We start from the raw sequence: 18,485 nt of genomic DNA, 5'->3' as shown, positions 1-18,485 counted from the left end.
CTTCATCAAAAAATCTTTGAAGGGCTTCTCCTAATGTAAGATACCTCGTTCTAGGCATTTTTAAACAACCAGAACATGAACCAGAACATCGAAAGGAATGAGTGGAAAAGGAGATTGACTACCCGTTTCCTGCTCACGTTGCGTCAGCGCAACACCTGTTTGCTTTTGCTTCCCAACACAAATATAAACATGATGTAATGTTCTGATAAACGGTGACCTTGACTAAAAATAGATCACTCATAAAGACGGCGATTCTTTCGTTAAATATTTTCAGCAAAAATACCCGGTCGAAAATTTTGCTTAAGGTATGAGATTAATTATTATAAACAAAATGATTGTTGAAGGCAAATATTTTTTTACAGAAATAATCTTCATAATGTTCCCTACACAAAATCATCTGCTGGTTTAAAATATCTTAGGTAGTTATATTTATATACACATTTATTTTAACCGTTGCGTCAACGCAACACCAGCGGCTAATGGGTTAAGAGGCGAAAGTGATGATGAAGGTGCCGAGAAAAAAAAAGGGGGGGATTCTGAAAATATTTGCCAAAATTAGAGCAATCCCAACCTGGAAGGCCACAACCCTTCCGACGCCAATAGGAACGAGATGCATGGAAAGTGCATTTTCAATAAACTGTGGCTTCATCAAGCTGACTACAAAGACTGGATATTGATGGATGACAATCCTTATAAAGCTAAATGTGGTCTTTGTCTGAAACAAATAAAAATTTCTGTAATGGGAGAGTCAGCGCTGAAAATTCACATGAAAATTAAGTTTTGTTTTATCATTTCAATTTGCTTTTACACGGTTTTGCTTAGCTTAATTTCTGTGTTTGTTTCAATTAAGCCCTAAATTAATTTTTTATTACCTTCTACGGAGTTTATTCTCTTTTGCACATACTATATGTATGGGATATCGGGATTATGAGTTTATTTCTGCAGAGGGTCTGTTATCGATTTCGCGGGAAATCTGTTGGCTCCATTTCGATTTTAGATCGCCAAGGGCAAATTCGGTAACGCTAGCCGAGAAAAAGTGAAGTTCGGAAATACGTTTTGAAGCTTCAATAGACAATTAAGTATTTGGTTTAATCCCATGCTATTGATAGTAATGCATTATTTTTGCTCATGGCGATACTAATTAAAAACTAATTAAAAAATGTGTCATATTTTTAAAGCTGAAAACAACTAATTGAAACTAATTTTCCTGAATTAACTAGACGCAAAATTAACTTTCATGAATTACTAAAGTTATCGGATAGAAGTTTAACTGAAAATATACATTCTGTATTATATATATATATATATATATATATATATATATATATTTATTTATTTATTTATTTATACAGTACAAAGTCCGAGGTCGGGACTTCGGCGATCCCAGATTTGAAATTTTTCCGGATATTAGATCATTTTAAATCTACTAAGATGGCACGTAGAAATTATAAAATTGAAAATATGAAATCTTGATTTATGAAATAATGAAGCATTTATGATTTAAAGGGTATCAAAATTTACAAAAGAAAAGCGCTTAATATTTATATGTTTACTTTATTAACCATTTCTTTCAATGTGAGTTGTTTGATTTGTTTTCTCTGCTGATACTTTAGACTAATACTATAGACATATAATTTCTTGTTGAGTTACTAAGTTCCATATTTCAAGTCCTGTAATTGCTGTGTCGAGGATTCCGAATAACTTGTCAATCAAAATTTTTCTCATTCAGTAACCTCTCTGTTACTTTCTTCACTATCGGTAGCTGTATTTTCTGGATTTAGAACCATACTACAGATTTTGCCCTCCGTTAATTGATTGATGATTGGGCATTGCCATCGCAATGAAAAACTTCTGTTTAACTTTCCTAAATTCTGCTGCCTGGTGCGGCCATGCGAGCTCTAGTGCAGGTTCTGGCTTTATGTGAATAACAAATCAGTTAAAATCGTAAAAACAACCTTGTATTTAGCGTAAGTATATAGATACAAGTTGTTACTAAATACAAGGTTGTTTTTACGAATTTGATTGTCACATTAGCGTGTTTCTCTTTTAGTCTAACAAATCAGTTATTCTTAATTCAAATAGCGCTAAATATAATCGTTTGTCCTATGAGTATCATTAACAAAATCTATTTTTAGCATAAGGAAAGAAATTTCTGTTAAATCTCCCCTTGTCAAAATTTTAGCGCATTAAACTTAAATCTGTAATCGTATAATAACTTAAATCTGTTATTTGGCGTCGCTGCATGAGTTATCACTCAAGTTGTCATCCATTGATAAACATCCGGTGATGAAAGCAAAATACAATAAATAATGATTCGCGATTTCGGCATCAAGGATATAAAATATTAGTTGGTGTAAAATTAACAAATGTTTCGGTGTGAGATTATGCCAAGCAGATACGCAGCTATGGAGTCAAGTTACTAATCACACAAATTTATGCTAAAATAATTATTTCTTCAATAATGAGATATTTTATTTAGCGCCAAACTGAGATTAAGAATCGGGATTTCCGACATGTTTTTTATGATGAGGGAAAAAATCTAATGCGCATGCGTAAAGCATACCCCTTCCCTCCAAAAAAGCCCTAAAAAATTGGTTGATGGTGGCTTTAAGATCCGGATTTTAGATCATTCCAGATATTGGATGTCCGGATCTCGGATTTCTTATTATATATATAGATTTCTTCTTATATATATATATATATATATATATATATATATATACATACACATTATATACATATATATGCGATACTTAATTTTACTAATGCCTTGCATGTAATGCCCCTTTTAGCTGCAAAACATCTTTCCCTTCTGAACTGCAGACTTTCTTCTAACAGTATCATGAATTTTGTCAAATTAGAAGAACCATCTACTTCAGGAAAAGATGTAGCTGCTAATTCAACATCATTAAGTGTAGAAAGTAATAAAATCAATTCTTTTCTTTTCAAATCTGAAGTTAGAGATGCAGAAATATTGTGGTCTTTTAAGTGCATCGAAAGCCACTATTCTTTTAAATCGTGCGATGATATTGGGCCGTTATTCACTAAAATGTTCCCGTATAGTTCCATTGCAAAATAGTTTTCATGTGGTGAAAAGAAATGTGCTGATATCTGTTATTTTGGTCTTGGCCCTTATTTTAAAACTTTGTTACTAAAGCATTGTAAAAATACTGAGTTTTTTGCATTACTATTTGATGAGACTCTTAATCTGACAAATTAAAAAAAGCAACTAGATATTTATGTGAGGTACTGGCATCACGAAAATAAGGTCAGAACTCAGTACCTTACTTTTGCATTTATAGGGCATGCAACAAGTGAAATTATTTTATCCAAATTTTATGAAGGTGTTGAAAAACTAGACTTTTCAAAACTCTTACAAATATCGATGGATGGGCCTGCAGTAAACTGGAAATTTTATGATTTATTGCAACAGGACTTGACAAAGGAATATAACATTCAATGCTTGACATTAGGGACATGTGGTTTACTCATTCTTAACAATGCTTTCAAGCATAGGATGTCATCCACTGGCTGGGACATTCCATCATTCTTATCCTCCTTATATTGGATTTTTAAAGATTCTCCTGCAAGACGTGAAGATTTTTTAAGTATATCTGGCTTAAAAAAGCTACCTGTGAAGTTCTGCTTTTACCGATGGTTGCAAAATGTCCCAGCAGTTGAAAGAGCCATTGAAATATGGGATGACTTGCTACTGTACATTAAAGAAGTTAAAATGGGGAAGTTTAAAAAAAAAAAAAAAAATTCATCGAAATCCTTCTCAAATATTTTGGAGGCAACTAAAGATGAAACATTTCTTACAAAATTAAATTTTTTTTCTCTCTCTGTCGAAAATATTATTGCCTTTCCTTGAATATTATCAAAGTGATAAACCACTTATTCCCTTTTTTGCTGAAGATATCTTAAAACTTGTAAATGATTACCTTCAGCACTTTAATTCAAAAGTAACTAAAGCAGAAAATCTTTATAAATTTAATTTTAATGATCCAAACTGTTATAATGATAAAAGTAAAGTTCATTTGGGATTCATTGCTGAGCAGTTAATGAATGATAAATGCCGCAAGAAGGTCATTTCACAAGCTGAAAGTTTTGCATTGAAACAAGAAGGTCAACAATGTGTCTTAACAATAGTACAACACTTAATGTCTAAATGTCCAATAAATTATTCTCTTATTCGAAATGCATCTTGTATAAACCCACGATTGATGGTTTAAAGTCCAGAACAAAATGAAAATACCGTAATTTCCGGAAGAAAGGCTGCATCAGCGTAAACGGCACACTCGAGAAAAATGGCGGGAAAAAAATTAAAATTACACAGAAACGGCTCATCAGCGTAAATGCCGCAATAGATTAAATTGTGCGTGACATCGTCGTGGGCCGTATAGATGCAAAAACTCAACCTAAGTCCTGATATGACATACCAGTTAAGAAAAATGCATGAAATGAAACCATAACTCAAAAATAAATTAAAGGTAAGAAATGTATAGCTTCTGTGCCGTTTAGAGACATTTTCAAAAATTTTCCGCTCCCTTCTTACTTAAAAACTATTCAGCAAGTACTTGTACCCAAACTGGTGGGATCTGTATTTGGCAGAATGCCAAGAAAAATCCATTCATGCTGAAGGGGAAATACGTCAGAGTTCGTTATTGCGAGGCAGGTGGAGTCGTGTCCGCCTTTGAAAAAAATTGCAGAAAAGGCAGGGGTGGGGAGAGGATGGGTACTGGAAGATTCATCGAATCACAGACTATTCAAACTGATGAGAATGTTGATTTGAAAGGAGAAGAATGTTATTGTTCTGAGATCTCGTTTAGGGTGAATAAGGCATGTAGGTCCGTTCAAGGGAAAGAATGTAAACAAAAAATAACGTTCGCAAAAAGCAACTGACAAGTCTTTTGTGTGGGAACAGCACCAGTCTATGCACAATGACAAGGCCATCCAAACTATGTACAATGACCATCATAGGAAATATTTTATTTTCAGTGCACCTAAACGCCGCACCCGCTGAAAATTTAAGTTTTAAACACGTAAACGCCGCAACGTTTTTCCCGGAAATTACGGTAGTTCTAACGGTATTAATGCAGAATAAACGTGTTTTACAAGATGATTGGGATGAAATTCTGCTGCAGTTTGGAGAGTTTCTAGACAAAGTAGTTAAGACAAATTTACGTGAATTTTTTACTTTTGATCCTCAAAATCTTTCCACAGGCCTCTGTGGAAAGGGGCTTCTCTGTAAATAAAGCAATTGAAATGGAAAATTTAAGTGACTCATCATACATACATTTTTCAACGCACAGTATTTGATTACATAAAATTTTCTGGAGGTGTTCTTAATGTCAAAGTTAATAAAGAAATGAGATCAGCAGCAGCTTCTGCAAGGTCTAAATATATGCAGTATTTAGAAGAACAAAAATCTTTAACTAAATCTGAAAATTCAAAGAGGAAAAGAAATATCATTGAGGAAGAAATTGATTATATGAAGCAGAAGAAAAAATTTCTTCAAACGGATATTAAAGATATTAATGAAGAAGTAGATGCTTTAGCAGATGAGGCTGAGACCAGCATGAACATTGATTTGTTTATCAAAGCAAATGAACTTAGAAGAATAGTTAAAGAAAAGGAAATAGACATAAATAAATTAGATGTTAAAATAGCTGAAAAGATTTCAGATTTAAAAAAAAGCACAAATGCTTCATTAATATCTTTAAGCTTCATTAATATCTTTTATTGTACAGTTTATTATTCTAGTATCTTTCAAAAAACCAAGGAAATAAATTGTATGTTTACAAATCAGTTATTTTAATCTGCAAAATATTCTTACATTGTGATTATAATAGTAGTTGACTGTGTTTAAATAAATATCAAATAAGTTAAATAATAATCATGTAAATCTCTAAAATAGTGACTGTTATTAGTGTAAAATACACTTATACATATTTTTAAAGAAATTATGTTCCTAATTTAATGTTATCTATTTCATAACTTGTAGGGAGTTAGTTTAATTTTCAAAATTGTTTTATGGTAAGTATTAAAGTGAATTTAATAATAGTGCATAATACACACTTCTGTTAGTTTCTTAAAGTGAAATTACAAGCATGAAGTCGGTTGTATGGATAATTGCTTTATTCTATTTGTTTTTTTGTTTGCTGATAGGTCCTTAATTTTTTCTTTGATGGTCCTTAAAAGTCCTTAAAAGTTCTTAATTTTCATGTAAGGAAATGTGTACGAACCCTGAGTTATAATATCTAAATCTTGGTGTAGAATGAACATTTATTTTCATTGAATCAATTTTTTTGTTCTAAGGCATTCTTGCAAATGAAACATCACTAACAATGAACTAATCGAAACATCATAAATTTCTTTTCCAGATTTCATCTCATGAATGTTGCCAGCCATTGTGGCCAATTTCTCTGAATATTCTCCTCTGAAAAGAAGAATATTCTTCATAAAATCGGGCCTTTTATCCAACCATAAAAATTTTAGCACTTTTTCTGGAAAATTATATGTGGCTAGACTTTATTTGCTGCAAAATTATTTGACTTGATTTATAATCTCCGAAGTTTGATCCTGTAATCAGACATTGAATTTGCTTATTTTCGCTTTCTGTGAACACATTTATAAGTCTATCTTTTGCCATAGAATATTTGTTAGGCTTAGTGTCTTTAATAATGTCCCATATATTTTCAACATACTTTGATTCAAGCTGGGATATCAAATAATTAAATCTAGTGTCCTCAGCTGTGATTTTATTTATTTGAAATTGGGCTTCCACTTGGAAAAACCAAATGTTGGGTCTTTCATGCCAAAATGGTGGGATTTTAATGCTTACTTTTATTCACTTCAGCATCCATTCACATAGTTGCTTCTGTTACATTTTCAGTAGTCATGTTAAATAAACAAGTCAAATGCCGGGTGACCAATTACAAGTACACCTGTTATGAATCCTCAGTTGATACAACATAATAAGATTCAGATAAAATCTTACTAGTCTAAGGATGTTTGACTGAACTACAAAAAAGTAAAGATTACCATATCAACACCAAATATAATTTTATTCTCCAACCCAGAAGTAGTTGAAAACTCATCTTCATTTTTAAAAACAAATTGGATTCCAAAGATAAAAGCTGTTGCCAAAAACGATAATACAATAATATGCGAAGTAAAGATTTATTATTATTAAAATATTTGTGAGTTACTTTCAAACTAATTATTTACATTTTATGCCGTTATACCCTAAGTTCTTAGCATCAGCAATGAAATTTTCGAGCATGTCATTTACTTCTGATTTGTGCTTTTAGAAAAACAGTATCGAAATTTTCTGTAGACATTCTTTGAGATTGCGAAGTATCGATATTTCTTAAATTATTCATCAAATGGCCTTTAAATGTTGAAAACAATTCTCTAGCTTTTGTAACATCTTTTCTGTTTCCAAACTTTAAATATTGGGCTTATCTGTGTACACATGCTTCACATAATTTCATATCAGACTTAATATTCAATTCTTTCTCAACAATGGCCTTTTATCTTGGTGACCCCATCGTTCATGATAAAGTTGGAAGAGATGATACGTTGTTCTTGGTCACATATATGTTAATGTGGACTTCATGAACTAAGGTCTTTACATGGCTTTGAAGAGACCCCCACCAGCATTTTGTGTATCATACAGAACTGTTGCGCCATCTTATTTTAAATAGCAGTCCTTAAATGTTTATTCAATCACATTATTCTGGTTTTCTATCTTGAGTTACTAACATGGAAAAAAGATTTTTACTTGTTTACAGAACATACCAGACATTTTCAAGATTTTTGATTTCATTCATCCCATTTGCAGTGGTAATTATCATGATAGGGCCTTTTCCAATTACTCGTAATGACTTTCCATTTGTCACAGTGATACCGTGGGGAAGCTGAAATTTATCTAACGTCTATAAAGTAGTGAATGTATTGACGACATGTTTTGAGGCCACATTGTCAATAAACCAATCGTTAGAATTTGTTTCAGCAGAAAATATTGCTTCATCTACAGCTAGGAATGTCATATTTGCAGCAAATAAATTAAAAATAAATTTTAAATAATTTTTTTTTTAGATATGTTGGTATTGCAATTTATAAGTTTAATTGCTGAAAAATTGAATTCTCTTCTTTAAGATTATACGAGGTAGGATTCAAAAGTTCCCAGATTGAGGCTATAATGTAAAAAATATTATGAATTAAACTGCAGAAACACATCCTCCGTCGAAATAAGACCCTTGTGCAACAACACACTTTTGCCAGCACCTGTAAGTTCACCGAAACATGTCTGGAATCCATTTTTGGCCATGTCCTTTAACCCTTAACTGCCGCGGGCGTATATATACGCCTTGCTCAGCCGATGCGTTAACTGCCCCAGGCGTATATATACGTCCTTCCAAACTGCTATCATTTGCTTTGCGCTGCTACACCTAAAATTATTCGCAAAGTTAACGCATCGGCTGCGCATCTGGGGGGCAGTTAACGCATCGGCTGAGCAAGGGGTATATATACGCCCGCGGCAGTTAAGGGGTTAATTCAGCCTGTGATCACATTTAACTTCATCTGATGATTGAAATTGACGACCTTGTAAGCGTCTTGTCAGTTTAGGAAATAGGAAGAAATTGCAGGGTGCCAAATCAGGTGAGTAATGAGGATGAGACAAAAAAGTAGTTTTCGCTTTCGCAAGAAAGTCATTAATGAGTAGGAATCGGTGAGCAGGAGAGTTGTCATGCAACAGCACCCATGAATGCTCAGCCCACATTTTTGGTCTCTTCTTTCGGATCGACTCGCACAAACAATGCAGGATTTTGACATAGAGTTCTTTGTTCACAGTGTGTCTTTCAGAGATTAATTCCGGATGCACAATGGCATGGATATCAAAGAATACCTCTAGCATGACCTTTCCTTTAGAGCGATCTTTGTGGAATTTCTGCTTCTGTGGAGATTTCCACGTTGCTGATCCTCTCTTGGTTTGTGGGTCATACAAAAAACACCATTTCTTGTCTCCAGTAACAATTCTGACAAGTAGGGAAGGATCTTTGTCAACAGCCAAGATTAAGTGTCCTGCCATTTACATTCGAATTCCCTTTTGGTCTACGTTTCACATGCAGAGAACATGTGTTGACACACTCTATGGATGTTAAGATGCTTAGTTAGTATCCGTTGACATGTGGTCTCTGATATCCCAACTGATTCTGCAAATTACTGCATAAACTGATTCTGATTTGGCAAATTGTTTGCTGCCTGTTCGTATGTACCGTCGCAGACGCCTTTTTCATTTTTTCATCAGCGTGCAAAGTCACTGGACGGCCACAGCGTTGGTCGTCTTCAGCACTTTCCCTGCCTTCTCTGAAACGACGATGACACTCAAAAGTTTGCATTCTTGATAACGATTCACTTTCATACACATGCTTCAACATTTCGAAAGTCTCCGTAGCACTCTTTCCCAAGCAAACACTAAATTTGGTATTGATTGTCTGCTCAACAATGCCATTTCTTACTATCACTAGTTACTAAATGAACGCCTGAAAAAAACGCTGTCGCCGCGGGCTTTCAACCGCGTGATTTTGGGACAAATCACTTTTAGAAAAGGGGAGAACATAGTAACACAAAAACATTCTCATAGTTGCACTACTGGGGGGGGGAATATTATAGCCTCAGTCCAGGAACTTTTCAATCCTACAACGTAAATGCTAACATCCAGATAATTACAATAAATTGATTTTTATTGGTCTTATTAAGTTTTAAACATTTGGGGTAGATGTTGTTTATTCCAATAACATTATTATTGTTGAATGTAATATTATTAATATATCTGAATGTATTTGCAAATTTATTGTAATCATTTTCAGAAAGGTTTTTAAAAAACGTAAATTCTTTAGAAAATAAATTGGGGTTACTAAACCAAATAACTTTGCATTGAAATACCATTTGTTTGTAGGTAAATTATATATGCATGCTTGATAAAGTTGTTAAAAAGTGAGAAACAAAGATAATCTTTCCATTTTTGTAAAACTAGAACAGTAAGCGTTTCAGGGGAAAAAACTTGGAAGTTCAAGACTTTCATAGATTTCTTTGAGTGAAGAGACGTATAGAGATTTTCAGTCATAGCAGTAGATATTGTAAACTGTAAGATTTTTAACTTCTTTAATTTTTAATTTTTTTAATTATTTGGAAGTTGTTTTTAATAATCCAACAGTAGTGCTTATCAGTATTAGCTTTACCCAAATCTAAATTACCTTGTATTTGTGTGTGTTTATTTTTTTGTAATAAACTATAATCTAACATCTGCATGTATTTTTTCTTTGCATTAAAGGTATATATAATTTTTAAAGTTTTATGGTATTTGTAAATTACATTAATTTTAATTTTTTTCAGAATGCTGTAAATTATCAAAACATTTTTCAGTATGGTACAAAGTCCAAGACCCAGACGTCCAATATCTGGAATGATTTAAAATCCGGACCTTAAAACCGGCAACAACTTCTTTTTTAAATGCTTTATGGATGAGCATTTGTTTTCCCCTTCATAGATAAAACTTTTGGAGAGTCCTATTCTTAATTTCTCTTCGGCACTAAAAAGCCTCATTATTGAAGATTCTAATCTCATTTTTGAAGAAACAATTTAGCATAAATTTGTGTGAACAATAATTTATCTCTGCTTAGCATACATCTCAAACCGAAGCATTCTGGATAGAAACATCATTGATTTTACACCTACTAATATTTTATATCTCTGATGCCAACCTGGCGAATCGTTATTTATATTTTGTTTTCATGACCGCATATTTATCAACACATAGCAACTTGAGTAATGACTCATGAAGTGATGCCAAACACTTTTTTTTTTATATTAGTGCAAAGAGTATGGTAACATTTTATGTTGATATTCTTACGCTTGCCAATGATTACAGATCTTAAGTTAAATGCAGTAAGAAAAACTGGCGAGGAAAAATTTAACAAAAGTTTCTTTCCATATGCTAAAAATAGATTTTGTTAATGATACTCATCGACCAAAAGATTACTTTTAGTGCTATTTAAATTCAGAATAACTGATTTGAATTTTCATGTAAATCCAGACTTGGTGCCAGAGCTTGGTATGGCCACACTGGGTGGCAGAATTTAGGAAAGATAAGATTTTTGGAATTTAGAGAAGCAGCGAGCAACAAAATTAAAGGATGAAAATATACTTAGAATTTAGGGAAAGCACTGGGATCCAAAATTTAGGGGCCGAAAAAATTTAGAACTTAGGAAGGCACTTGGTAGCCAGAATTTAGGACCCGTAGAGACTGCCTCAGGCGGTAAATTTCTATCCTGATTGTAAAGAACTGTTCAGCTCATACTTCACTTAAAGTTTTAGTGAAAGATAATGTATCGTTATTATTCTTACCTCCAAATTATACATCAGTCATTCAGCCAATGGTAATCGGAATAGTGCGCATGCTAAAATGGAAATATAAAGTAGAATTTTTAAAATCCGTGTTAAATTTCTTGTATAATGGCAAGACTATTCAAGAATTTTTGAAATATTTTAACGTAAAATCTGCTTTGTAGGAGGATGTGTCTCCAGATACTTTAAAAAATGCTTCACATAATTTATGGCCAGCTAGCATATTTCATGGTGAGGTTGATGAATATCATAGCTGTGAATCTGAAGGTTTTCAGATATCGCAAACCAAAGGTTTTGCAATGGCATTGCCCCAATTATCAATCAATTAACAGATGGCAAAATCTGTAGTATGGTTCTAGATACAGAAAATACCACTACTAATAGTGAAGAAAGTGACAGGAAGGTTATTGAAAACGAAAAACTTTCAATTGACAAAATAGTCGTAATTCTTGACACGGCAATTACAGAACTTGAAACTTTGTAACTGAATAAGAAATTATTTCTGTCCACAGAATTAAAGAGAAAATATTAGCACAAAAGAAAATCAACTTAAACAACTTATATTGAAAGAAATGTTTAATAAAGTAAACAAATAAATATTAAGCTTTTTTTTTTTTTTTTTTTTTTTTGGTTAATTTTGTTGCCCTTTAGATCAGAGCATCTTAAACTGTGGGTCACGATGACGTGGGGGTTGTGGGACCTGCAGCAGGAGCTCGCCTAAAATTTTAGCAGTTTTGATATTTCTCTAACTTATTATAATAATTTTGCAATTACGAAATGTTTTTACATAATGTATCTGAAAATAGATAAAGATAAGACAATATAGACAAAGAAAAATCAAAAATGTTTTGACGCATTCTTTTTATAATATAAACACTCATTTTACTTGCTTTGCACGTGACACTGTCATTTTGTCTGTTACTTATTTAAAATTTTCACATTGTTCTATGTCTAAAAATTAGAAATTAAAGTTAATGACCTAAACTACAAGTGAAAAAGTTAACAGTTTCATTCATGCGTGTATCGGATTCGCGCAATGCTAAACAAAATTTTTGTAAATATGGGGTTGTGAAAAAAATCTCAGTTATAAAAAAAGGGCTATGACTGGAAAAAGTTTAAGAAACCCTGCTTTAGATCGTAAATGCTTAATTATTTCATAAATCACAATTTCATGTTTTTAATTTTATAATTTCTACATGCCATCTTTTAAAGCGTTAAACTGATGATCTAATTTCTGGAAAAATCCCAAATCTAGAATGGCCGAAGTCCGGATCTCGGACTTTTACTGTATTATATTGAAAAAGATCCAAGTATTAGTGAAACCTTGTATTCAAACCTGCCTAATTGAAGGTTTCACTGTAGTGCTAGTCGCTTAGCATTTATTTTTCGTAGATAATTTCTAAACAATTCTAACAGTAGCATGCAGTATTTGAATACTAACACATTAATTGGGTTGAAAATCTTATTATCACACTTTTCATGTGTCACTTCTGCAGGTCTAAAAGTAACAATGGCATAATAATTTAAAGTTGAATGGTTTATGAAGGCTGATGTTGTTGTGTGTAAATTATATACAGATTTGTAATCAATACTTGTTCATATACTAAAAGGTAAATCTGCTTAGTCTATATTATGTTTTATTGAAGCAATCCTCTTTTTTGCAGGGAAGTGTTTTTTTTGCTGCAAAAATGAAAAGAGTCAAGTGCTATGGCAAGAAAGAGACAAGGCTTATTGAAACTTCAGCCACAAAGAGATTTTTTGGAGATTTATCTAAAAACTTGAGGTAACTGTTTAAATTCTTCCACCAATCAAGCATGTACATTCACTTAAAAATTCATTAGAATCCCTTTTAATTTATATTATTACTATTAATTTACTATCCTTTCATTTTAAATAATCTCAGAAAAATAACAGAAATGCTTTTCAGATTTAAGTCTATAGCCCATTGCTTATTTTTTTCTCTAATAGACCAAAATTTCAGCTTTAAATTTAGACTCAAGCGTGCCATTATATTGTTATTGCCAGTTAATGAGGTACAAGTTTCAAGGGATTTTGCTGTGTTAGGAAAAAGTTATCTTTAACACATAAGTTATTATGCTATTGTCATTTCTTAAAACTTTAAGTGGGAGCATGTATATTTAACTACTCATGAAATATTAAGCTTGCTTAAATACTCGCTGTATTTTATCTCTTTTTACAGCTTATCAAGGAAACAGACTTAAACATATTTTTTTTTCTTTTAGTATTTCTTTTCAGATGTATTAGGTTCTAAAATAAAATTATTTTTTAGTTGTGACACTTGATGAAATAGATATTCTAATTTGTCAACAAATTTAGGAAATTTTTATATTGAATGTCTTATCTATCAAAAACAAAGCAAGATCAATTTAGCATAGTTCCATTTAATCATATTTCTTTCCCTTAGAACATTAGTGTTTTTGATAAAAATAGCCAGATGTCTTATATTTATTCCAAATGTTCTGTGTTTGTGTTTGTGTGTGTGAAGAGAGGGAAAGGATTTTGAGGTAGAAAATTGTGGGTAATGCTTTTTTGTCTTATTTTTGGTACAGCATCATAACATTGATTATTTATCCATGAATCACTGTTGAGTAGTTTCTCTTTCACTTTTAATAGTTGTTGAGACAATGTCTCCCATTCATAAGACTTGAGTAGTGGAGATAACAGGGCTTATTTTGGAGGAGTACAGATAAAAGAATGTACATGGAAGAGCGGGAATGAAAATGATGTACATGCAGAAAGAAAAGTAGCAAATTATCTTTTTGTTTTTGATGTAGTTATACAGATCTTATTGATAATTTAACATCCAAAATTATGAATGAATGAATTTAATTTGCTAAATTTATTTAGCTACATAGTTCTGATTCAAGTAAATGTAAAATTTAACCTGACACCCTATTTATAAAACATTTTATAATTGTATGTGTGTATACCTATGCTGTTGCATCATGAAGTCACTAATCTAAGCTTATTTAAAACTTGACAGATTAAGACAGATTTCGTATGTTTATACGAAGCTATATGAAATGTACTCTGGTTCTGTGTGGAAGTGTTTTCTTCAGTTGCAATATTAATTTAAAATTGAGAAATTCACATCAAAGATTCATGTATTTTATTCTTTCTATGCATGGAAACACATAATGTCCATCAACCTGAGCATTTTTGTATTTTACGCAAAAGGGTGCTTATGAATTAGCACAACCACCTTAGTAGAAGTAGCCAAATTTTCAGTATGCTTCAAATTATGACAGTTATGCGCATGACAACTCTGCTATTTTAATAAGCAACATTGCCATTTCATTTTTGCAAATGTAAGTCATTATTCTTTTCTGCAAAAAAGCTTTGAACTGTGCTGAAGTGGTTGTGGTACTTAAAACCGCGTCAGTGCAGTTTAGGCACTTAACATATGTAAGTATTCTTAAAAGTATGCTAAAACATTTCTTTCTTATTTTCTGTTTCTATGAGCTATCTATACTAAAGTCCTTTCAGGTTTACCATCACTTTTTAAATGTTAAAATATATTTCTTAGCCTGAGTACTTTTTAATGCAGTCAACCGAGCTAGGCAAACTAAATTACACTGGTGTCCAAAAGTGAAGCATAATTCGTAAAATGTGGAAGAACGGGAGTAAATGTTAATTAAATTGTTCAAAATCACTTGTGGAAAATCATTCTTTGTGAGTAAAATAGTGTGCATATGCAAAACATTTAACTCGATGTCAACCTGGTCAAAACACATGCACACGTCAGAAAGAGTATAAAACCATTTTGCATGCCATACGGAGATCACACAGGTTTTGTGCAATTGTGCTGAGGAGCTGGTTAAAAAGGCCAAAGAAGGCACAAAGACGCCAAATGAAAATGTTTTTGAAAGGAAGAAGTATTGGAATGTTGGAATGTGAACAGTCTCAAAATGAAGTGTCTCTAATTCTGAATGTACTTCTGTATGATCTCAGTACCGTGGCAGAGGTTTCTTAGTACGGGAGATGTTACCCAACGACCAGTACAAGATTGATTAAGAATAACAGCCATTTGGCAATAAGTGCATGATGTCAGAATGACAATTGTGCCAGAGAACACTGTAACTTCTTGTGTAGTTCGTTGAATTTATTACTTCTGTACTTTAAAAGAAGACGCAACTAATGAGTATATCTCAAGAATTCAAAACTTTTATTATTACAATTTTAAACAGTTCACATGACATTCAGCTAGCACAGTAACACGTGCATCACAACAACAGAATCGCATAGCATGAGCGCCATTAAAGTTAAAGTTATTTTAAATATACATCACATCTCTTCCTCCAGTTTATAAACAATAATAAAAATACCAAATAATATCAATACAAGTATATTTACAATATGACATACAATAACAAAAAGTTACATAAAAATGATATATGCAATACGTTACACTATTTTATTCCATATATCTTGATATATTTCATATATCCATATATCATATATCCATTTCTCTATATCTTGAAGGTTGTCTAATCAACCGTCCACTTCTTGTTATTGTACTATTGGATAGATTATTCTGTTGATTTCCTATATTAACAGGCACAGAAACAATTTCAGGGCTTCCATTTGAATTTTCTTCTTTATCTAATACTATATCATCATAATCATTATTAACTTCATAAGGTGATTTTGAAAATGTTATATGGCATCTGTTTCTTCGCAATATTTCCCCATTTGAATTTCTTACAATATAGGATCTAGGAGCTTTATGTTTTGAAATTATTTCACCTTTATCCCATTGCCCAGTTCTAAAGTTGAACAACGTTATACTATCTCCAGGTTTTAACTCAAGCAGTTTCTGTGCGGTTCTATCATAATAATATTTTTTGCCTAGCTTGAAGTGCACGAAATTTAGAATAAGGTTTGTTTATCTTAGTATTTAACAATTTATTACTGATAGGTAATTTTGTCCTTAATCTTCTATTAAGTAACAGTTGTGCAGGAGACAAATTTATTCCACTAATTAGGGTATTTCGATATTCCATTAAGCCTACACTTATATCTTGCACTTTCCTCGTGATATTTTTCTCTATTCCTACAGCTTTTTCAGCCAACCCGTTACTTTGAGGATATCTGGGGCTACTAAATTTAAGTTCGAAATCCCAATCTTCAGCAAATTTCTTAAATGAGTAGCTATTACAGGGATTATTGTCGCAAACGACTTCATTTGCAATACCATACCTGGCAAAGATGCATTTTAACTTTATCATAATTTCATTTGCTGTCTTATCTTTTATGCTAGAAACCTCGATCCATTTAGAGTAATAATCGATAACTACTAAGTAATTTTGATTACCAAATTGCAAGATATCAAGGGCAATTTTTTCGAATGGTTTAGTTGGAATTTCATGTTGCATTAGAGGTTCTTTTTGATTTCTATTTCTGAATTTTTCACATATTTCACATTTGGAAACAAGCTGCTCAATGTCATTTGTCATACCTGGCCAGTAAAAAATTTCACGGGCTCTACTTTTACATTTCTCAATTCCAAAGTGCGCTTCATGAATTAATTGCAACATATCTTTTCTCAAACCATAAGGTACAACTAATTTTTCATTAATAAATAACAAGTCGTCATTAATATAAAGATCATTTTTAACTTGAAAGTATGTTTTTACACTACTATCTACTTTTTTGTAACATTTAGGATCATCCTTTGCATTCTAGACGAAATTTTATGCAATGGTTTCTTAACAATTGCCATTAACGGTTTATGATCACTTTGTACTGTGACTTTCCGTCCATAAACAAAGTTGTGGTACTTTTCAAAAGAAAATACTATGGCCAATAGCTCTTTTTCGATCTGTGCATAGTTTTTTTCACTGTTAGTCACGCTGCAAGACACAAATGATACAGGCTTACCCTTTTGAATTAGACACGATCCTAGGTCATCCTTCAAACTATCACACTGTATAATTATATCCTCATTACCACTGAAAACTTTTAAAATTGGAGCTTTGGTTAGCAGTTGTTTGATGTTGTTAAATGACTCTTCCTGAGTTTCTCCCCAATTAAATTCTACCTTTTCTTGAATGATTTCTCTTAAAGGAGCACTAACTTTAGATACATTAGGTATAAATTTTGACAGAAAATTTAACATTCCTAACAACCTCCTTACTTCAGTTTTTGATTTTGGTGTTGGCATATCAATAATTGCTTTAATATGACTAGGATCAGCTTTTACACCTGACTCAGAAATAATTTGGCCTACATATTTGACTTCCGGTACCCTATATTGTAATTTATCAGGATTAAATTTTATATTTAGAGACCTAGCTCTTTCAAGAACCTTAGAGATAATTATATCATGAGTAACCTCATCAGATCCTGCAATTATGATATCATCAAAATAAACTTCCACACCCTCAATATCACCAAATAATTTTTGGTTTCTTTTCTGAAATATTTCTGGGGCGGAGGATATTCCAAATGGCATTTTATTAAATTTATATCTTCCATAAGGCGTATTAAATGTACATAGTTCAGAACTAGCTTCATCTAGTGGTACATGCCAAAATCCATCTTTTAAATCTACAACTGAAAATACTTTTTTACCTTCTAACCTACTAATTATATCATCTGGAGAAGGAATTTGATAGTGCTCCCTTTTAATTACTTTATTTAGATCTCTAGGATCCAAGCATAATCTCAGACTCCCATTAGGTTTTTCAACTATAACCAAACTTTGAACCCAATCAGTTGGTTTATTTACTTTCAATACTATCCCTTCTCTTTCAAGTTTATCTAAAGTATCTTTTAATTTAGGCTGTAAAGCCTGAGGAACACGTCTTGGGGGGGTGGTGTATTACTGGTATTGCATCATCTTTAAGGGTTATATGGTATGGTTCGTCAGGAAATTGCCCTGTGCCTGTAAATACATCTTTATACTGAGCAATTAAATCATTTTTATTAATGATATTGCACTTTAAAGAATCAATCCTTTCAATTAGCTTTAATGCATAACACGCTGTTAACCCTAATATAGGCTTAAATCTTACATCAAGAACATAAAATTGTAAAGGTACATTCTT

General features: G+C 32.2%; 1 protein-coding gene across 4 annotated transcripts in view; it reads left to right on the top strand.

The window, feature by feature from the left end:
• LOC118195859 (uncharacterized) overlaps positions 1–18,485 on the top strand; it is a 198,175-nt gene that overhangs the window by 57,891 nt on the left and 121,799 nt on the right. For all 4 annotated transcript variants that reach the window (XM_085809724.1, XM_085809725.1, XM_085809727.1 and 1 more), the window contains exon 2: positions 13,080–13,198. In XM_085809724.1, coding sequence (XP_085665850.1) covers positions 13,104–13,198 — 95 coding nt within the window. In that variant the 5' untranslated portion in view covers positions 13,080–13,103. The remainder of the gene's footprint in view (positions 1–13,079; positions 13,199–18,485) is intronic.

This window comes from Stegodyphus dumicola, chromosome X2, assembly GCF_044657685.1.
Source record: "Stegodyphus dumicola isolate Sdum_Otavi_A_Nest chromosome X2, ASM4465768v1".
Classification (NCBI taxonomy): Eukaryota; Metazoa; Arthropoda; class Arachnida; order Araneae; family Eresidae; genus Stegodyphus; species Stegodyphus dumicola.
This window is presented reverse-complemented; position numbering and strand designations above follow the sequence as displayed.